This window comes from Lepidothrix coronata, unplaced genomic scaffold (genome assembly GCF_001604755.1).
Source record: "Lepidothrix coronata isolate B3197 unplaced genomic scaffold, Lepidothrix_coronata-1.0 Scaffold187, whole genome shotgun sequence".
Classification (NCBI taxonomy): Eukaryota; Metazoa; Chordata; class Aves; order Passeriformes; family Pipridae; genus Lepidothrix; species Lepidothrix coronata.
Genome location: NW_016690367.1, coordinates 1,239,144 through 1,261,492, shown reverse-complemented (window position 1 = coordinate 1,261,492; position 22,349 = coordinate 1,239,144). Strand labels below are relative to the sequence as shown.

The following is a 22,349-nucleotide window of genomic DNA, read 5'->3' as shown; positions in this document are numbered from 1 at the left end:
CTCTGTGATGCCAGTTTACAGCATAAACACACAGACTTCAAGGCAAGTCAACTTGTTAAAAATAGTTTTTTCTTTGCAAGCAAACCAGAGTTTGTAGAAAACAAAGCTTCTGCATAAAATAGGTGTAAGCCAAACAACAACTTTTCTGGACAGGGCCAAAAAGCAGCAAGAAAGGGAGAAATCAAGGTCAGCAAAAGCATCACTGGGAAATTTAACTATTTTTGTGCTTTCAGTTGTTACTCAGCCCATTAATTTTAGAAGATGGAAGAGCAAACACATCCCTAAAGGAGGGGCCCTCCCAAAAATCTGCATCCCTGCAGCTCACCCAGGACACAGCTAAACCCCAAATGCCTCTTTAACAACATTTACTCTTTTTGGCACAGTTCTAGGGGGAAAAAACGCAAGTTTTGGCATCAATTCTGGATGAAAGTGTAAGTCAAGTGCCTGCTGGGTAGGGAAAAAATGCAGAAATAAGTCTGCTGAAGACTCCGGGGTAAACCCCTGCCTGGGTCCAGGAACCCTACAGCTGCTCCTGGCTTAGAGAAGAGAGAAGGACCACCTTGGCTTTTCCAGCACTGTGCAGGAGCAGGGCCTGGGAGGGCTGGAGAGGAGCTAAAGCCACGAGGAGCTAACGTGGAGCCAGGTCTGGAAAGCACCTTGAGGAACCAGCTCACTCAGCGTCACCTCCTTTTCCTCCTGTTTTTCCCTTTCTGTAAGAACCTGGTGTAGGTGGAGAGTTAAAAGGCTTTCAACAAAATCAACAGGCAGCTTCAGGAGGGTGAGGTCTGCTGGGAAAATATCTGATCTGCCAAATGCATGGGCTAAAAAACACAAAGGGAATGAAGGGGGTGAGCTGCTGGGTGAGCCCTGTTCTAGGGGAGGGCTGGAGCACCTGCAACAGAACCAGGGAGGGAAAGGGCTGGGTGGCAGAGACAGGTGTTGCAGTAACAGGAAAAAGGGGTTTGGAAGCGAAGACAAAGCTCTGTTTGGGGTTGGGGAGGTGGAGCTGTTTTGAGTTGGGTGGAAGAAGGCGACAGGCAGAGTCTTCAGAGCTCCAGCAGCGGCCCGATGTGTTCGCACCCTTCACTCGTGGCTCAAAGCTCTACGTTGTAGCAGGTTTTAAAAAAAAAAAAAAAAATAAAAAAAAAAAAAAAAAAAAAAAAAAAACCACCCAAAAGCTGCAAAACTTTGAAAATTCCGATTAGGAGAAGGCAGTTGGTTCACTCCACTTTTTTTCAAGAGATGGCAACGGGGAAACCCTATGAGCTGCTGGGGCTGCAAGTCTGAGTAGAAACACGTAACACAGAGTATCAGAAGCCACAAAACATCTCCCATAACACAGTGTATTAAAGAATTAAAATATATGATTGGCGTGGTCTGTTCTGAGACCGTGCTTGGGTGAAAGCAAACGGAAAGGGCTCCCAAATTCAAAGGGAAGAGCTGTAGCCTGGAGGGATGAGCCACCCGTGACCACTGAGCCCCCATGTCAGATCTATGGGGAGCTGGCACCGAGCAGGATGGGACCTGGGGGGTGCTGAGGTGCTGCAAGGCAAGGAAGGGCTGAAGGAGGATGGAAACATCCCTGCAGCATCCAAAAGGATCCCTCCTGCCTGAAGCAACATGGACATTGTGGTGGCCTGAACGCCCAGGGGTGACAACTTCATTGAATCCCAGAATGGTTGGGGTTGGGAAGGACCTTAAAACTCATCCAGTTCCAAGGGCAGGGACACCTTCCACTAGCCCAGGTTGCTCCAAGCCCCATCCAACGTGGCCTTGGACACTTCCAGGGATGGGGCAGCCACAGCTTCTCAGGGCAACCTGTTCCAATTTCCCCTGCAGCTTATCCTGAATTTTGTATTTTCATAGACTGGCTTTTCTCCCAGGAAAGTAATTTGTTTCAAGCAATGAAAAACTAGTCCCCACTACAGTCTATACCCCTGTGAGCACCCAGTGGGTCCCAGAGCAGATCTGAGCTCTGCCAATCATGTATTTTGGGTAGGTATGAGAGAATGAAAGTCAGAAGAGGTAGAAGGAAGAATGGCTGCACATCATCATGTTTACTGTCACCATGCAAAAGCATAATTAAAAAAATCAAATCAAATCAAAAGGTCTTTCATGCAAGAGCATGCAAAATAAAGGCAGCAGCAGAAGAGGAAGAAGTTCAGCGCAGATGCAGAAGGTTTAGGCAAATGCAACTCAAAAAAAGCTTCAAGTTCATACAAACCTCCAACATTAAATTGCTATGCCTGATATAAATGTTTTCACCATCTAGCCTCTTTGATCTCTTCTGTGAAAATGAAAGGAAAGGGGGAAACAAAACAAAACAAAGAAACAAAACAAAAAAAAAAAAGCACAAAAAATTAAAACGTTGGTCTTGCGGGATCGAGAAATCGGCAAATTAAAAAAGTTAACTCAGGGTCGGGAGTGCAGCGCTGAGGCAGCGTGGGGTGGGAATTCCCACCAGGAATGGGGGGTCTGGCTCATGGAGAATGGGAGATGTGATGAGTCCTTTAAAGAGACAGCTCCCGGGGGCCTCAGCTCCGGCCACAAAGAGACAGTTACTGGTTTTCCATGGAAGCCTTGCACAGGTCACCACGTGACACCCCTGAGGGATGCAGGCCCACCCCAGTGTGAGGCTGTACTACCTGAAGTAACCTTTACAAGGTCCCAGCGTGCACAGTAACTACGCCTGAACCACCTTTCCCATCCTGGATGTGTCCCTGTTACTTAATCAATACCAAAAAAAAAAAAACATCCTCTTCATTTTTTTCTTTTTTTGCATTTCCTGCAATGCAAACTGCACAGTTTTCTCTGGTTTCTAAGTAAATTTGTTACAGAGAAGATAAATTTCACAAGTCAAGCCAACCGTGTTTCTTTTGAACATTCAACAAGCATAATTTTAGCAATCAGGCTGTGTCTGTGGGACAAAAAAAACTACTCATTTTCCAATCAAGTATTTGGTAGTCAAAAGAAAACCAACATCCCAACCCAAAGCACGGGAAGAAATTGGAGCACTGTCTTTTTAAACATGTTACAGATGCATGAATGATATGGCAAATTTGGCTGGTGAAAGGGTAAAATGGCTAACCTTCCTCATTCTTATCAGTTCTTCCTCTTTTTCTGCAGGCTGCTGCTGTTGGGCAGTGATAAAAAAAAAAAAAAAAGAGTTGGTTCATTTAACTATGTTGAACCTTAAAAAAATAAAAAAAACAAACTGTGAGCAACCTAAACTGAATTATTAGCACAAACCTGGGGCTGGGCACCATTCGTGGTGGGGACTGTGACCTCAATGTGTGTTTTCCTCACCTACATTTAAGAAATAAATCGGCAAAAACATTTCTTGTTAGTAGATTTGTTTCAAGAAACTGTTCAGTTTCCAAACACGGCTGCATAAAGTTGGTTTTGAGGTGCTGGGGGAACATGCAAAAACCAACATGCAGCCCTGGGTTAATGGCACGGCAGCTCCCGGCGTTCTGTTAGTCAACAGCAGGTGAAATAATTCCTTCAGCTTGAGAATTATTTATATTTGAAACCAGTGCTCTCCAGTGCTTCTGAAGAAGGGCTTCCCAACTTGCATTAGCTCGGCCAGGCAATGTTTTCAAATGTCATTTGCAGCTGGATCTCCCAGTGAAATCCCAACAAAGCAACATGCTCCAATTAACACAGACCTTCTCAAAAACAGAAATTATTGGTTATATGCACAGGTATTATGTCAGCAGAGGCAGTAAGAGCAGGCTTAGCTACAAAACCAAGCCTAACATCACTAATTAAGTTCTTTCCTGTCCATAAGTAGAGAGCCAAGATTGTCTTAACACTCTCAAGGAAGTATTTTAGGGAAACTGGGTTGCCAAGTACTCTGAAGGCAAAAGCATCAGTGGGTGTTAAAAGAAGTGATGCAGCTACATTGGAGAAACAGGGTAAATTTGGCACGTTCAAATCCACAATTTCCTCCCACATCTATATTTAAAAGGGGGGGAAAAAAAATCCAGTGTTTAAGCACTTAAGAAAAAACCTGTAATAAGGAAGATGGGATGAGTAAAATTTCTCAGTGTAACACAAGGGAGGAGGAGCAGCCAGGCAGGAACTCTGTGCTCCAATTCCAACTCCACAGTGCCAGCCTGAGGATCCCTTCAGCACTTTCATTTAAAAATTACCACTCACACAGGCCGTGGAATTTTCTGAAGCAACTGTCCTTTCCTTTACCTCCATCTCCCAACCTTAATTAAGAGGGATTTCCCCTGGAGATGTCACATAAGACCCACTGTGTGATATGTTATAGGAAATGTGGCTCCAGCAATGCTGAGATCAGCTAAATTTTGGGGTAATGTGAAAATTGTGTCTCAAGGCAAACACTTCTGCTGCACCACTGCAAGGCTTCAGTTCAATAAGATCTGCAGAATATTAAGGACACTGTAATATCAACATTAATTTTGCACATTATTCTTATTAGAACAACACACTCATATCAACCCCGGCAAAGGCCTCAGACATTTGTAGAAAGATCAAATAATGCTTAAAAAAATGGCATTTAAACAATAAACCCCCCAAGGTCTCACCAGTGCCATCGTCAACTAAAGTTTTAGTCCAGTTTGCAGCACTGTGTTACCACCAGTGTTACCAGCTCTCCCAGCCAAAGCCTATCAATGTGAAAAACATTCCGGCGCTGGGCTGCAGCCAGATCCATATCACTGATTTCACTGGAATTGCCTCCTGCTGTCGTACCAGGAATCAAGGGGCACAGCCTGGCCATGGCTGAGCCCTAAACTCCGACCCCACGGGCACGTGCAGCTCTTGGCAGCGTTTTTAACCATCTTAAGGCTGCACTCAGTTTGACTGCAGCCACCAAAGCTTGGAGTGACTCCTCTTCCACAAGGAATGTCAGGGCTGGGACTTCCCTGGCAGCCAGACCCCCGTGCCTGCTCCCCACCTGATGCCTGGGGGAGGGATAAACCCCTCATCTCCCAGGAGGGGAAGGTGGACAGAGCTGCTGCTTTGGGGTGGCTTCTGCAGTGACACTCCAGCTCTTCCAAAGAGACTCCGGTCTGACCTACCTTGGAGGCATCAGCTGGCTCTGCCTTGGCTTTCTCTGGTGGGAATTCCTCACGTCTCACATCAGCTTTTGCTGTTTCCTTCCCTATTTTAGACGTGGCCACGTCCTTCACGTCAGGCTTAGCTGGGGCTGGCTCTGCAGGGTGGCTCTGAGCGATGGCCGGGGCCGAGGTGGGCCGGGGACTCCGCTCCGGGGTTATCACAGCCACTGCTGAGGAGGGGGGACACACAGGGACAAGGTTCAGAGCAGGTAATGTTCCAAAGCTCTAGGCAAAGCCTTTCCAAATTACAGTGCTGTCATTTAAAAAGAAAGGGAGGAGGAGGAGGTAAAAAAAGGGAAACGAAATAAAGATGTTGAGCGAAGCAGCTTGTGCATTTAGTACGGGAGAGTTGGGATTATTTTCCTTATGGTTTAAATAAAATCAAATAAAGCCCCACACCAGATGGTTTACAAAAAGCAAGCTTGCACTCTGCAGAGAAGCCACACCAGAAAGGCAAATCTGGAATTTGACATCGTGCCACGGATTTCTGGGTCCTTCACACACAAGTGACACGGACTCCACTCCAGTGCCACCACAAAACAGACACAGCGTGGGGAGTTCTGGGCTTGTGGGCACCTCCTCAACCAGAAACAGATGGCTTCTGGAAGGGAAACACAGGCTTTCCCCCCCCTCCCCAATCTTTTAGGCAACTCAAATGAAAAAATAATCAACAAGCATCGCTCTAGGAAACTTCACAGCAACTTCCAGGTGGGATTCAAAGCAGGCTGGGCTGTGTGTCCCGGGGGGTATCTCCGAGGCAGCACGGTGGGAAGATACCCAGCACCTCCAGGTCAGTGACAGTGCAGGAATGAACAGCATGCTGCCAAAAAATCACCTTTCCAGAGGATGACAGTCTTAAACACAAGCACTAGCCCCACATGAAATCAACTGCCTATTCCTTTCCTTCAATTCCTGATTTCCCAGGCAGTTCCTGATCCCTGAAAGGCCCGACTCCAACGAAATATTCAAGTCAATATTGTGTGACAAAGCCAGCCCCAATCAATTCCCTGTGTGTACCTATAGATACAATAAGCTATTTGGTTCTCCTGACGTTGTTTTTATGGATGTTCCACTAAAAATACACCCAAAATAGTATCTTCGACGTGGTCCCACACTCCCAAAGTCACAGTTTGCAGCAGGATCACACTGTGCAACCCATCCCATCCAACACTGGTGTCCAGTCAAAGACACTAGAAAACTTGCTGTTAAAAAAGAAATTGTGTTTTCAAGCAACTCCTCAGTAAGAATTCCTGTTTCACTGAAAAGGTCACTGCGTCTCATCCGTGTGTAAATAAAACATGAGAGAATAAAGCATCCACATGACCAAAAAATGTACAAGATGGGGGGGGGGGCAAAAAAGAACCTGATTTTCCAGAAACTTCAATTACACCTTCAAGACAAACACCTGGACCCACCCCAAACCCCACACCACCACCACAGGCTCCGTCCTCTCGCTGCTCCTCAGCACAGCAGCTCACTTCTGTGACCCAGACACTGTGTCATCCTTTCAGGAGGACAATCAGTGCCATGTCCCGGTGTATTTATGCCATGGAAGCGGTGACAGCCGCTGGGAAGGTTGTACAGAGGTGGGATGGCAGGGACAGTCGGGATGAGGAGGATGCTGGGAGAGCAAAGCCGTCATCGCGGTGGTACCTGGCTCCTTCGGGACTGGCTCTAGTTCTCTCACCACCATCATTTTTTCTTCCTCCTCCTCCTCCTCCTCCTCCTCCTCTTCAATTGGGCTTATCTCAATACTGCCAAGATCACGTTTGGCTAAAAAAGTTATGGATGTGTTAAAATGCCACCTCAAAGATGAAGCAGCAAAGGAAATACTGCCACCAGTAAATCCACACAGCCACCTCTCCTGCTCCTCTCCCAGGGCATGAAGACATGCAGGAAAAATGATAACAGACACCAAGCTTTTCCTTTGCCATCCAACAGTGAGTTCTGGGCTGCCCAGAACTGTATTTTAGTTCATTTTCCTGATTAACTGCTTCAGGGTATTTTGACACATGATTTAAACACAGTAAAAAAAGCACTGCCCCAAAATAAAAGATATAAAATGCAGGTTGGAACTGAATGATCTTTAAGGTCCCTTCCAACACAAACCATTCCATGATTCTGTGATCGACCACCATCACCCCACTAACAGTCCCTGCTGGGAATGGGAGAGTCAGCAGGAGGAAAAGTGCAGGAGATGGATAAGAAGGGGCAGCTGCACCAGGAGAGCCCAGGCTGTGCTCAGGTCTGACACTGGCTGATGTCCACTCTGCTGCTGCCCATCTCATGGAATATCCTCCAGTGTTTTCCATCCTAACCAAGAAAACATGAAGTTCTCAGTTACCTCCCTCCACGGCTTCAGTCTCCTCTTTCTGCAACAACTAATCAACCCTATTTTAATCATGATTAGCGTGGATCTGACTGCAGCAGCGACGTCGCTCTGACACCTTTTCCAACTAGGGAAGCAGCACTCCCCAGTGAAGAAATAAAGTGGAATGTAGGTGACCTCCAGCAGTCCTGGATCTCATAACCTGATTTTCAGGCACTGCACATTCCCACAGCTCAAGGGAGCAAACCTTCCAGGAAGGAACAGCAAGGGAGGAGGGTTAAGAGGCCACTGCACGCTCACTTCCACACACAGCCAAGCCACGGCACCCGCTCACCTCACCCAGGGCACTCCTGGAAAGCAGCACACGGCAAAGCCAAGGGGGTATTTTAGTGGCAACAAACACCACCACAAGCAGTGCAACTTGTGTCCTACAGCACTGCATCACTTCACCCCCACAGTGACAGCACAGCAGCCACCAAACGCCGCTGTGGCTGTACCTGACCGCGGCGGCACCGGCTCCGGGAACTTTGGCTTGGCAACAGGAACCTTAACCACCTCTACCTTCTCCTCCTCCTCTTCCTCCTCTGCAATGGGTTTCATTTCAAAAGTTTCAAGAGTGTGTTTGGCTAGAAAGAGGTTTGCAGGTGTTAACGCGGGGTGGGGACCCGCACGGACACACAACGGTCACCACAGCAAAGAGCAAGGAGATCCCTCTCAGCAGCTGGGAACAGCAAAGAGGTTTGCAAACCAGGCAGCTCAACAGTCATTTTCCACCATGGAACTGTGCACCAGCCTTTCTAGTGCTGCCATACCCAACAGTGCATTGGATAAGAGGGGAAAAGAACAATAGAAATAAGCTTTGCAGGCTTCTTGCCCAGGCAGGGAGATGTGGGGACACGTGTGGAACTAGGATGGGCTCTGCCTGCAGAGTTTGGAGGGATAGGGGTGCTGGCTGGCAAAATCCAGGCAAAACACATCCAGATAAAAACCTATATAAAAACTAGCAGCTTTAATTAAATGTACTTGAATGATTCACTTGGTGCCTGAAATTCCTCACCCTGTTTTTACAGCATCGGGCTTTCCCCACCAGGCAATGCTGACCAGGGAAGATCAAGGCATGACCACGGTGGGGGGAAGGCTGACACACCTCGTGAAAGCTGGACCTAGATACTACAAAAACAGTGATGCAGTCAAAAGCACACCGTAAAAAAATTCCAGGTGGAAGGAGGGAAGCAGAGCAGCACCCACAGCATTTGCATACGAATTATTTCCAGCCCTAACACACCACAGGCGGTCGCCATCCAAGTGATGAAGGCTGCAAATATTTGACAACACTGTGCTGTGAAACACTTATTAGTATTCAAATGTGCTGTTGTACCTACACCCCCTCTTAAGGACATTAATATTTATTAATATTTATTAATAGTACCTCTCTTAAGAGAAATATAAGCTCCACAGACTAAATGGGGTGGCATTTCTCAAATGCTGAAAAAAGATCCCAGAATAGACTTTAAAAAAAACAAAAGGTCCCAGAACTCTTAAAAAATGGTGAGAAGATCCCACGATGAAGAATTTCAGAAGCTTCACAAGAAGTTTCAAGATCAAATTTTAAAGTTTGCTAACTGACATACACAAAACTACCCAAATCTAATGAGAGTTCTTAAGTACCATCAGATCATCACATCCTAAACTTTCCCCCCACCTCCCCACAAGAATTACAAGGTGCAAGGTGGAAATTTAAGGAGTCTCCCAGAGCTGGGCTGTGTCTCCTCTCACTGTAGAATTCTTCTTGCAAAGAAATGAAAAAAGAAAGCCGCCAGATTTGGTGAAACTTGGAATTGTCAGGAACAAGCACGTAGAGGACAGGAAAGGCACTGCAGAGAGTTGTAGCCACCACCACAGCTATACCTGGCTTCTCTCGGATCTGATCCGCAGGTTTTGGTTCAGGAACCTCAACCACCACCACCTCCTTCTGCTTCTCTTCCTCTACGGTCCTGAACTCAACTTTCTGAGTCGCACGTTTAGCTGAGGAAACGGGGCACACGTTAAGGACCCGCGCGGCACAGGCGACACTGCAACCGCCACAGGGGCCGCACATCCCCGGCCTGCTCCTCTCCACGCTCTCACATCCAGATGTGGGACTGCAGCTGGGATTTCTCTACCCATCTGGGGTCATAATGGCAGGGCCGAGTGGCAACCAACAGCCCTGGTCCCCTCGCCCCCCCGTGCGTTGTGCCTGAGGGATCTCGCACGCCCGGATTGCTGGCAAGCTGGAATTTGGCTTTGCTGCTGAACGGAGCTCAGACCAAGCAGCCTTTCCCCTCTGGATTCGAGGTACAAAGCCCAGGCTTGGAGTGTCACTGAGCACAGGAGCAGGGACAGCCTGGCTGCTGCTGGTCATGGGGCGCTGGGACAACCCCGGTGCCTCCTGGGCTGCAGCACAACCTCAGGGCTCAAAGCAATGCAGTCCCTGCTCCACCAGGGATGCTCCCCTTTCCCTGGATCCTCTCAGAGCACAGGGATGCTCCTCTTTCCCTGAATCTTCATGGTGCACAGGGATGCTCCCTCTCCCTGAATCTTCATGGTGCACAGGGATGCTCCCTCTCCCTGGATGCTCATAGTTCACAGGGATGCTCCACTTTCCCTAGACCCTCTCAGCGCACAGAGATGCTCCCCCTTTCCTAAATCCTCTTGCTGCACAAAGATGCTCCTCTTTCCCTGGATCCTCTCAGAGCACAGGGATGCTCCCCTTTCCCTGGATCCTCATGGTGCAAAGAGATGTTCCCCTCTCCCTGTTACTCGTGGTGCAAAGCGATGCTCCCCTTTCTCAGAATCTTAGTATCCAGTGATCCAGATCAAGTGGAGTAAACTTAAGCACTCTCCTCTCCATGTCTCACCTCCCCTAGCCTGGAGCTACCCATCTCCTTCAGAAACGTGAGATAAGCCCATCTGACTGACATCCCAACCTAAGCATCGCTTTAAGGAACACTGAAAAAGTTTCAGCTGTGGCAAAAAATCTCCCCCTCAAGGAGAACTAAGGAATTTAGGAAGTTATGTTAAACAAAACAAATAGCTTAATTCCTGATTTTCTAAAGGAAAATGCTTTGACGCTGAATGAGGAAATATCTCTACAACCAGAACTTTGCCATGAGCCTTCAGCACCCACCTACACCCTTTTTGTCAGTGAGTTCTGCTGCGACTACTCTCAGTTTGCATTTTTGTTTTGGGCCTGGCTGAGCTGGAGCTCATTTTCCCACAGCAGCCCTCACAGCACTGTGATTTTAAGATAAGGATACTACCTGGGAGAGGTAACAGACAAATAAGCACTGAACAATGTCGGAGAGCGGAATGATCACAGGGGAAATTCCTGTCGTAACTGCGGTGAAGGGACAAAGGGTGGATTTTGCGTAAATTATCTGAGTTGTGATGACCTTATTTTGATCTTTGCAGGGGGAATTTTTTGTGTCCGTTGGTTGGGGGGGTTTTTTTTTTTTTTTGACGTGAGCAAAGGTCGCGTGACAAGCACGGGTTCGAACGATAACCCTTGAACACACGATAACCCTCGAACACGCGACTCACGGAGGCCGAGGGGGGTTTTTTGTACAGCAGGGGATGGAGCTGTTATTTCAGCATCCTGGGCGGTGGTGGGGGTGTGTGGACTCACCTCCATCCAGGCTCCTGGAGGCTCGTTTGCTGGCCGTGCGCTCGAACTGGGGCGCGGGCCGGTCGATCAGGGCGCTCGCCTGCCGCGTCTGCGCCTGCGTCCGCCCGCTGTAGCGGAACTTGGAGCCCAGCGCCAGGAACCTGCTCTTCGGGATGGCCTCGGTGGAAGTCAGCCTGAAAAACACGCCCGGGATTTAAAAACCGCGGGCGAGCGGCAAACCCTGCAAATCTCGGCGCGGTCGAGGAGGGTAAAGGAATAAATCCGAAAATCCGCCTCATCGGCTTCAAACGACCTCGTGATGTTGGGCTGATTTCCCCCCCACATGCAAGGGAATGAAGGATGCTCATTCTTTTTGCATATCATCTTGGAAAAAATACGTATGGCTTCTGCGGGCTGTGCTGCACTGGAGTTTCCCAACAAATTGGGAAATCCCAACTTGGCGTTTCCCAACAAATCTCCTCAATTTCTAACACCAAATGCTTTGAAATGAGTGCTCCTTCATGGCTGTGGCATTTCCATCAGGAAAGCTCCCCGGATCCAGAGAGCTCAGCGTGCTTCAGAGTAGAAATGCCTTCTGAAGAATCCAAGAGATCACTTTGAGTTGGGCTGAGCTCAAATCCCACTAAACCTGAGTTGTTCTGGTTTAAGTGCCACTCACCGGACTTTATTTTCTAAGGAGTTTCATTTTCCATGGATGTATTGGGAAGGGAGAGTGTAGGGGAGGAGGTAAAGAGAAATTAAATAGAAATTAAAGAAGTCTCTTGCCAATAAGTCTCACCTCTACATCAGTGAAAGTTCTCTGTCTTACGTATCTTACGAAGCAGAACCTGCTTAAAAATTTACTGCAAAACAAACACTTAGTGTCCCTGCAACCATTTCACTCCAGTTGTTCCAAACCCTAAGGAACACTGAAGGAACTAAGGAACACTGCTCACTCTCAGCAGTTACACTAAAGCATTAGTTACTCCAAGTTCAGGAAACCCACCTGAAGAAGGTGTGATGTTCGACACAGACTTTCCACAGCTTCTTCGCTGCCCGGTAGCTTGGAAGCTTGAACCCAATTGTACTTTCATACTGTTCTTGCTGTGGGAAATATAACTTATTTAGGTGTAGCAAGGATACATGAGGCAGGAGCTCAGTCCCCAGCCCACTGTTCTGTCCTGCTGCGCACAAACTGCTGAGCTCACTCCAGGATGTGCAGGAGGAGCTCAGATCAAAGGTAGGGCTTGGCCACAAGCCTGGGCATCTCTCAGGATGCACTGGGATTTACAGAGGAACATGCTGTGGATTTTGCAGCCAGTCAGCTTCATTTACACCCCCATCATACTGCCCAGCTGCAGGATGGGGTCAAACACTGACCTCCCTGCAAGGCTGGGTCAAGGCAGTGGAAGCAGGAGGAGGAGGAAGAGAAGGGAAGAGGCAGATCCCCGTTGTAGCCTCTCTCCCTGATGTGGCCAGGCTGCTCCAGGGATCTCCCCACTGATGAAGCAGCACCAGCGCATCCATCCCCTGCCTCCTGCCCTTAGGTGAAAAGCTAATTTGAATTTTTTATTACTTTCTTTTAATAAAAGCAAGACAAAGAGCCTTTGTTTTGCCTTGTGTCCCAAAAAAAAAAAAAAAATAAGGATTTAGTCCTCTCCCAGTTTCAGCTGACAACTTCCCATCCCGTTTCCCTGGATGCTGGGAATACCCTGCAGTGCCAGGAGGTGGTGCTGGATGACACCCTGTTAAACCCTCACCAGCCAGGCTGTAGCTCTGGCTCAACCCCAAGCTGGGATCAGACACCCCAGACAGGAAATGCTCATCCAGGGAAAAGGCCGTTCCCTCCCCACTCCGTTTCAGTCACACACACACACACACACACACACACACACACACACACACACACACACACACACACACGGTGACAATCACAAGGCAGTGAAAGGTGACACACAGGAGCCAGGACACACCTCCCCCGGCCGAATCTTTATGAAGAAGCTGCTGCGTTTGTAGGAAATCTTCAGGACTTTGGGCCACGGGAAGCGGTTGATTCTCAGTTTGTCTTTGTAAACAAGAAGGCCACTGGAACAGACTCCCAGAGTGATGTCCACTCCTTCCAAGTCCTGGGAAACCAGGATTTAAGCAGCGTCAGGGTTACAAGTTTCAGGTCAACATCTGCCTTCCAAATCACCCCTTTGGTCTTCACCCAAATTCATCTCCCCACCCCCCCCAGACTCCAGTTCCCAGCTCCAGGGCCAGGCCGGCTTTTCCTTCACGTTTCTCCTCACAACCTCCTCTTTCCTGCACTGTTGGTTGCCCAAAGGGCTTATCCAGAGTCCTTCCTGCCCCACGTGGCAGGTCAGAGCCATAAATTCAAAGTTCCTCAGAGCAAGGACTGGTCTACACCAGGAGCTTTGGAAAGCTTCCTGGGATATATAAATAATAAGCAGCCAAGAAGAATCACTTCTGCAGGAATGCTTGAGTCATTCCCGTTCTGTGTCTGTATTTCCATACTTCCTCTACCTTTCAAAAGGAGCTTCCTGAAACAGGTAAACTTGTTCCTGCAAGGGAAGGATAACCAAATGGCAAAACCCACAGGCAGGTGCTGGTTCTCACCTTGGCTTGGTGAAGGTCGACTCCATACATAGACAGCTTTTTTGCATTCTCAAGAAATTCCAGGTCTGCTTGGGCTGGAGTCATGGATCTGGGGAAAGAGAGAAAGGGCTTAGTATTCCTCAAACTGTTGCTTTTAAGAGAGGACAAATCATGAAACTCATTAGATTTTGTTTTGCTTTCAATACAACCAGATTTGTGCTCAGGTGATGAATTATTAAATCGCTCCAAATGCCCACATTTGTGCTTTCAGACATTCCCAGAACACAGATGCACTTTATTCCTGTGGAGTTGCACGGGCACTAGAGAAGAAAGCAAGGAACAGCAGTGAGGGGGCAAAACTTGATTCAGCAGAAGAAACCCCAACTGAGCCGCAGGCAAAGGGTGACAGGTCCTGTCCCCCCAGATCTGCAGCCTCCAGACCTCCCCAAACCCAGCTATTGTTCTCCAAGCCAAACACATGGACAGCTGAGACCACTCAGCAGAGATTCCAACCGGGGGACCAGATGAATGAAGGGTTTTCTGGGAACAGATGGTGCCCTGTCTGCAGGAGGGGCACAACTTAACAGAGACATCCTGATAATGGAGGCCATTATCAACGGTATTGAAGTGCCCTTGTTAATAAGTTTCTGGTGTGTGAGGTACATTAACAGCTCTGCTGGGAGAGAATTCAGCTGCATACATTTCATTTTCTTCCCTCCTTTGATGTCTTCCTCACTGAGCCCTCCCATACATCTCGTGTGTGATGTAAATAGAGGTGGTGGTGGTGGGAGACAGGGCAGACAAAGACAACTGTAGGGACAATCCTGTAAGAAAGACCCAGGAGCTGTGCTGTGTCAACATGTGCCTCCTGCTTTGCAAATACAGTAGCAAGAGCTGGAGAGTGGTTTAGCAGAGATTTCCCTGGAAGTGTTCAAAAAACATGTGGGTGTGGCACCTGGGAAGTGGTTTAGTTGTGGGCTTGGCTGTGCTGGGGGAATGGTTGGGACTGGATGGTCTTCGAGGTCTTTTGCAGCCTTAATGATTCCATGACTCTGATTCCCACTGAAAACCCTCTGACAGTTTAATGTTCACAGAACACAGACCAGAAATTAAACTGGGACGTTTTGCTTCCTTCTGCACACGCAGACAGATGAAATATAACTACATCTTATACCTTGAAGTCTCCTTCTAATGAAGCCATGAATAATTCATCACCCTGATCCGCCACTTCCAGCACAGCAACGGCCTTTGACTCCCAGTCATGAAGCTTGTCAGTGGCCTGGTACTTATTTTCCCTCATTTCCTCTCCTCTCAGTGCAAATGGAGGGGAATCAATTTAAAGTATTGATTTGGAGGGTTGAGTGAGGTGTTAATTGTAGCTCTGGCCACAGCCAGGAGCCCATGTCCACCCTTCCCACTGCACTCCAGTTATTAGTTCCCCTCTGCCTCTGAGAAGGTCTTGTCTTTGCTCTGTTCTCGTCAGGGCATCAACCAGCAGCTTTTCACAGGGCAAGGGGCTGCTGGTTGAAAGTACCACCAAGTGGTGTTACGGATTTGGGGGGTTTTCCCCTCTAAAATCCCAGTGTATCCCTGTGAGGACACAGAAGCTGCTGCCCCTCCCCACAGCTCCTGCAGCCAAACCCTCGAGAGCATCCAGGAAAACGAGCTCAAAAATAAGATGAATAACAGGTTTGGTTACTGTCAGTGTGGTATCAGGGGGACTCCCAGTTGTTCAACCCTCCCTGAACACTACACACCTGCCCAGGTCATGGGGAACACTTAACTGGAGGTTTGTAACTCCTGGATCACCTGGAATCCTCCCACATGGCAGCAGAAAACCCTAAACATGCTGTAGGGTACTGTGTATGCACAGAGAGGCAGGAGCCAACTACAACCCAAAATTACATGAATCCCAAACGAAGGGCAAGGTTAAAACAAGTAAATTTTGCATTTTCAAGACTTTGTATCTGCTTTCTTCCATGCCTGAAAAAAAAGAATTCCAGCTTCTAGAAAGATTTTTTTCAAAAGTATTAGAAATTTTTTTTAAAAGCTGATGTTCATAGAATCATCACACAGAGTCACAGAACGGTTTGGATATGAAGAGAACTCAAAGATCAACCAGTTCCAACCCCCTGCCATGGGCAGGGACACCTTCCACTATCCCAGGTTGATCCAATCTGGCCTTGGACACTTCCAGGGATGGAGCAGCCACAGGTTCTCTGTAGCTCAGTACCTGCAACTTCTCAGGAGCTGCCAGTTCACACCTTACTGCTAAAGCTTCTGTTGCCACCATAAAATTGGTGCAGCAGGAAACCAAAAACACACCACAAAGGTGGGGGAAACACCCAAAAGCCCCATTATTGCCCTTATTTCAGGCTGCTGTGCACAAACAAGCCCCCGCAGCCACCACACCTTACCTGTATGTTTTATGAAGCTCCACAACCTTCTCTTCGAGCTCTTTTGTCTGGTTTGGGGCCAGTTTGAACTCAGTGATGTAATCTGGGCCGTGGAGCTCGGGATCATAGTCCCCCAGCTCCGACTGGACCGTGTAGGAGCCCAGCAGGGCCAGGGTTGCAAAGGAGCAGGGCAGCCGCCCCGTGAGGATGTCCTGTCTGAGCTGAAGACACAGGTAATACCTGGGGGCAAAAAGGAAAATATTAATCACAGAGAAATTTATTAACTTGAGGATCAGTCTCTTTTTTTTTTTTTTTGTGCCCCTGATGAACGAGCACGGCGCTCTTTCCCAATTTCTACCTGTGTTTTTACTCATTCCCAAGGTAAACAGTGTGAAGGTCTGGGGGATTTAAGGTCACCTCCACTCTGCAAAGGGACCAGAAAATCTTGGGTTTCGATAAAAACGTACTTTCCTCTACAAACACACCCATGCCAGGGTGGTACATGACATTGCTTTACCCAAGTGGACTCCAGTGGAGAGCAGGAGCATCCACACACCCACTGAGAACAAACCAAACCCCCTCCAAATGGGGAGGACATTTGATCTCCTCACTGAAGGAGTTAAATATTAAACTTTTCTATTCCATATTCACTGCTCTGCTCAGCGAGCTCCTGGCTGGCAGCAGATTCCCAGGGAACTCACCTGGTTATATCCTCTGTCAGCTGGGCAGGATCTGGAGGATAAAACTTGACATTGAAGGTAAAATCCCAGGGGCCTCCTGCAACGACAAAGGAGAGGTTGAGAAAAGTCAACACACAAAGGACAGCTTTGTGACAGTCAGTTGTTATTAAAAAAGCTGGGAATATCCAACCTGATCTTCAACATTCATCCAGCAGATGTAACACTGATTTTACACTGCTCACTCTCACAGCTGGATGCAGCTTAACATCTGTATAAGGTATGGTTTTATTTATAGGAGGTAGGATACAAGCAGGAGAAAAAGAAGTAGGACAGGGAAATACACATAAATAAACCACTACTCGTGGCAAATATTAAATTCACTGCTAAGAAGCTCAAAGACTCCCATGTTCTTTCATTGCTTGAAAAGGGATTCGTGAAGAAAGGACAGGGGTGGGCTGTAAATTAATGAATTAGGATTGGTTTATCACTCAAGCCAATTTTCAAATTTCAGGAGGGGATGTGCTAAGTCACTTCTCAGCCTAATGCACTGGGGTCAGGTGGTCAGACACAGGTTAAACTCAGCCCAACACAAGCATCAGTCTCAGGATGAAGCCAGCAAGCACCAGGGTAGGAAGAGCTTTACAAGTCCAGACCTAAATGTTTAATACTTAATGTCTAAAATAACACTTAATGGTTAAAATAATGTTTGTTGCAAACCTCGTGCAGCACCATTACAGGCATTAAGTGGAGTGAGAACCCACATAATCACACTAGAACTGGCATTATAAGTGGTCTGGCCAGCCTAGGTGCCACAGCTGAAGGGGTTACTCTCTCTTTTCCTTGAAAATAATCACATTTCCCAGGAGAAAATAGTCCTGACCGGGTGATTTTCATAGTTACATCTCCCCCCTGCTGTGGCCCTTTAACACCAGCTCAAAATAAGATTTCTTTCAGAAAGAGAAGATCTGCCCCTGCACTTCACCCAGAGGTTTATCCCGCTCTCACACAGGGAAGAGGGGGGACGGAGCATCCCTGGATTTACTTCTTATGCAACACCATAACTGGGATTAAACCCAAGGCAGGTTGTTTTCATCACACACAGTTCAAACCAAGCGATTCCAAGAGGTCATTTTAGGGAGCAGAGGTTGTCTAAAGCAACACACATCAGGGTACACATATTCATACCCGCATTCAACCTATTTTCCAGCAAAATCTAATAATCTGCCATTTAACCCATCTCAGGGGATCAGATTCCATAAGAGGTTGCTGCTCATCACATTTACTAGATGAATTTTATGGATGGAGCAGCTCCTGCCCTTCAAGCACATTTTGCTATTGATCCCAAGAGAAGCTGGTAAGACCAGGAGCTTTCCCTGCTCCACAGCCCTGTGGTACTTCCCCCCTAACCTGGACTTAGTGACACACTTTGTCCTGTGCCTCCCACCAAAAGCATCCGTGAAACAGTATTTTACTCTCATAAAACAGCACTATACTTCCCAAACCCAGTATTTTACTTCCAAAACACCAGTGCTTTATATCCCAAATCCACTAGTTTACTTCCCAAACCCAGTATTTTACTTCCAAAGCAGCCAGACTTGCCCCCAAGAGAAAACAAAAGCCTCTTGAGATGTTTATTTAATTTTAACACTGCCCTCGTCTTGAAGTAATTCAGTGGTAGCAGACCTTAAAATGCCACTCTGGAGAGCATCTGGGGATACTACTTGAGCCATTTATCATTCCAGTACCCCTATTTGGACCCCAAAACAGCCTCAGAGTCCATCAAACCCTGCTCCAGCACACAATTCTGCTCAGGCTCTCCCAGTCTCCTTCGGGAGTTCAGTGGTTCCCACTGACACCCATTTTCCCATCCTCCAACAAGGAGCCATCTCCCATTCCAGCCCTGCAGAGCCAGTGTTGCTTTGCCTCAGGCAAACACGCCCCAAGCCATGTTTTGCCAAGGAAATGACATTTTTCCCTAAATCCAGAGCATCCCTAAGTCCTTAAGAAGGAGAGAAAGGACGCAGAGACTGCCTGAACTTGTGCTGATCCCTGCCAGCCACCCTCACTTGACCTCTCCCCATCCCTGGGCCCCCTCCAAGGCCATGTTATTTAGGGAAGAAGGCAGAAACCACTCCCCCCTCCAGATGATAAATTCAATCTACTTACCATGGACCTGCTTTTTTATTTCTTTGGCAGGATCCAGCCACGTCTGTAAGAGGATAAAAACATTCACAGTTTAACAGACATTCCAGAAACGCCACAGAAAGCTGCAAATTGCTAAAAATATGGCGAAAAAAGACAATATTTGACACTCAGGCAGCCATGGAAACTGCAGAGACAGTGCATTTTTCACTACTTTTACTCCAGGCTGTGGTCTCGGGGGTGTATTTCCAATCATTCATCTACCAGGTACTCACAGGGGAGGCAGGAGGAACAGGAGGGGGGAAAAAAAGGCAGGATATCGGGGCTGTAGGTACAGCCAGGTCACAGCCACATCCAGCCACTTCTACAACACCTTTTTTTTCCCTCCACAACCTTTAAATATAGGCAAATAGGATGTTTACATTCATTTTAAGCACCCTGTCTCCTCACTTAGCCTACTCAGATCAAAGATCACCAAGACTTTCTATTATTAGCTCTGGGTTTTAACGACCTAATCACTGAAATATGAGTGAAAACACCCAATTACCACAGAAGGCTGGAATCTTTCACAGGAGTGTGACATAAACTTCATTTCTTTTAACTATGACTCAAGTTTCTTCTAATTATCTCCGCTACAAATTTAGAAATGTATCCTTTTTGCCTCTCCCCTCTGTAATTTGGGGTTTTGTGGGATGATGGTGCAACATAAGCCACAAAAAACAACTCCTGCTTTTTCCATGGTCTGAGCCTTTCCCTTTGGAGAGGTCAGGGTCTGCCCCACTGCGGGGGATGGCACAGGGTTAATGACCCTCCTGGAGAGGCTACATTTAACCACCTTCTTCATTTTCACCAGCCCTGAGAAGGATTTAGACGCCCAGGTCTCCCGAGGTGAAGGAATTAACTCATTGAATCCCCCGAGCTAATCTCTCCCGACCAGAAGGACACGTAACTTCGTGGCAGGGAGACAGCCATACTTACATTTAATCTCCTCTTTTTATGTGCCTGTCCCTCTAACCTATAAAATGGGGGTAAAAAAATCCATTTGGGGAAGGCAGAAGGGCCACTTGCTGCCCTTTTTAGGGCCACAGCTTTAAGCTGAGCATCTCTACGGCCCGGGGTGGTGCCAGGGCTGCTCGTTCCTGGGTTGGGCAGCCCAGGGTGCAGTCATGCATCCCACCCCGCCTGAGCCAGCAGACAATGATGGGAACAGCAATCAACACCACTTTTATCCCATTGGGTCGTGAATCAGAGGGGAACAATCCTCCCTTTCAGAGCAATGAGCTCCTTGCTGCTCCAGCCGCTGTCACAACCTCCTAATCCCGCTGTCACCCTCGGCCACGCCCATGGGGGTAAAGATCCCTCCCCAGAAGGTTTGTTCCCTATATATCAAGGTGGAAAATGCCACATGCAAGCCTTCCCTGGCCAGGAATACACACGTGTAGCTCTGCCTGCCCCACACAGCTGCAGGTGAGGTGCAGGAGCTCATCCTTGGATTCCTGTTAACATCATTTCTTCCCGTGAATCAGTAACTCCGTGTGGGGTCTTGTTTGAAGTTACGGCGGGAGAGAGATGGAGCTTCAGGCTTCAAAGTTCAATGAAAACACAACCAGAAAGATTCCCAAAAAACCCTCCAAAAATGGTGTTTTTTCCCCATCAGAACAAACCATACCAGGTTGCTCCACACTGGAGCTGAACAACCCGTGGACAGAGGCTTCACCTTCCTCAGCTCTTGGCTCTGGGACACAGATGGGACAAAACAATCTGTTTTCAGCCCCTACAGTTAAAAAGCTCCACAACCTCTCAGCCCTTGTTAGCTGGAGGAAGGAGGTGCTTCTGCTTCTGGAAGAGTGGATGCTGAAAGCCTGGACAGGTGAAGAGCAAGCCCAGGGCTCTGGGAGATTGTGGACTAATTAAGGTCGGAAAAGCCCTTTAAGATCAAGCCCAACCATTAACCCAGTACTGCCAGGTCCTCCACTAACCCACGTCCCTAAGCACATCTACATGCTTTTTGAACACTTTCAAGGACTCTTTTTGCTCTTAATTGGATATAAAAGTACACCTACCCTTCCCTCTGCAAGAACAAACTCCCAGGGTAAAAAGTATCCAGGCTTTATACATGGAAACAGATTTCACATACAAGAAGACAGCAAGACACCAGACACAGTAAAACAAACCCGAGTGGGAGCTCTGCCTGCCTCAAACAGTGACAGGGTGTTATTTTGCCTGTGGATTAAGCATTATGAAGTATTTAATGGCAAATGTCTGTCAGTCCCACAACCTGCCAAGGGTGAATGGTGCAGGTGAAGCAGTGGAATATTCAGAATATGGACCAACATAACTGGGCTAAAGGACACAGAACTGGGCCCTTCATTTCAATTTAGCTTTTGGCTTTGTGAAACAAACCCTGAGTAATTGTTGAGTTAAAGGGTAACCAAGGGGTTTAAAAGATAAGACACCGCCCGAGTCAAACCAAACAAAGGCCTTAAACTGAAACCATGAGTAGGAGTTTTTGTATGGAGTCATTGGTGTTCTGCAGGGCAAAGCTTCAACTCTAAACTGCTCTGGGAGGCTCTAACCAAACCTTCCCAATGCTGACACCACAGTGCCAGGGCAGCCTGACTTCTTCAGCTGGAGTTCTACAACTTAATGGCAGCAAACAACTTAATTTGCAGCAAACTAATATAACAAATTTTCTCCAGGTGAAGACCCAAGTTCACAAGGATTCCATCATTCTATGATTCATGCAGCCTTTTTGCTAAAACCCACACTCCTGTACTCACTTTTTCACCATTTCTGCCTCTGTGATGACCCCCAACCCATCTTTAGGGAGGACATCAAAAGCAGTTTTAAGAGGAGGCTTTTCCCTCCTGCCCTGGGAAGATGATCCTATGGAAGAGCTGAATCCCCTCAGGGCCAGACCACCCCAGAACAGCAGCTGCTTACCCTGGAGGTTGGTGTGTCCCATATGGCCAAACCAAAGTAGTCTTCTTCCAGCAGATTGAGGTGGTCACAGACTTTTTTAAGGAGCTCCTGTCCCTTGGCATGTTTCTGCAAATAGAAGAAGAAATCCTGTTGGACAGGCTGGGTTTTGCCTGTTCTCACTCACAGCAGAGGGGAGGAAGGGAATGGCACCAAACCACACTGTAAGCCCTGAGTAGCTCCAAATCACAATCCCTGGCTGTTTCAGAGCAGGGACTCCTTATGGGAAAGAGCATCAGGCATAAGAATTCAATGGAGAGGCAACAGGAATGCAGTGGGTCTCTCTCCTCTGACCAGTTCCCTGTCTGAAGCCCCCCCAAAGCTGAACTTCCCATCAGGAGCTCAGTAAACACCAAGGATCTGTACAGCTTTTCCCTGCCAAGGTACATTCAGAGCCCCAGTATCTCCTGGATCCAGGCTGTCACACAACCAGGTGTGGATCAAAAGATGAACCTGCTGCTATGACCCAATGCTACAGCTGTTCATTTTGGG

The 22,349-nt window shown here is 47.7% G+C and overlaps 1 protein-coding gene across 28 annotated transcripts in view; it reads right to left on the bottom strand.

Annotated features, from left to right (window-relative positions):
• Nucleotides 1–22,349, bottom strand: part of EPB41 (erythrocyte membrane protein band 4.1) — an 88,034-nt gene that overhangs the window by 24,144 nt on the left and 41,541 nt on the right. For 8 of the 28 annotated variants that reach the window (XM_017831018.1, XM_017831027.1, XM_017831029.1 and 5 more), the window contains exons 4-17: nt 21,822–21,926; nt 18,903–18,945; nt 16,758–16,833; nt 16,078–16,296; nt 13,682–13,769; nt 13,036–13,188; nt 12,069–12,166; nt 11,084–11,256; nt 9,328–9,444; nt 7,917–8,045; nt 5,052–5,260; nt 3,250–3,306; nt 3,089–3,133; nt 2,225–2,287 (exon numbers count right to left, since the gene is read on the bottom strand). In XM_017831018.1, the coding sequence (XP_017686507.1) occupies nt 2,225–2,287; nt 3,089–3,133; nt 3,250–3,306; nt 5,052–5,260; nt 7,917–8,045; nt 9,328–9,444; nt 11,084–11,256; nt 12,069–12,166; nt 13,036–13,188; nt 13,682–13,769; nt 16,078–16,296; nt 16,758–16,833; nt 18,903–18,945; nt 21,822–21,926 (1,575 nt within the window). The remainder of the gene's footprint in view (nt 1–2,224; nt 2,288–3,088; nt 3,134–3,249; nt 3,307–5,051; nt 5,261–7,916; nt 8,046–9,327; nt 9,445–11,083; nt 11,257–12,068; nt 12,167–13,035; nt 13,189–13,681; nt 13,770–16,077; nt 16,297–16,757; nt 16,834–18,902; nt 18,946–21,821; nt 21,927–22,349) is intronic. The other 20 variants (XM_017831009.1, XM_017831024.1, XM_017831010.1 and 17 more) reach the window with 13 other exon arrangements.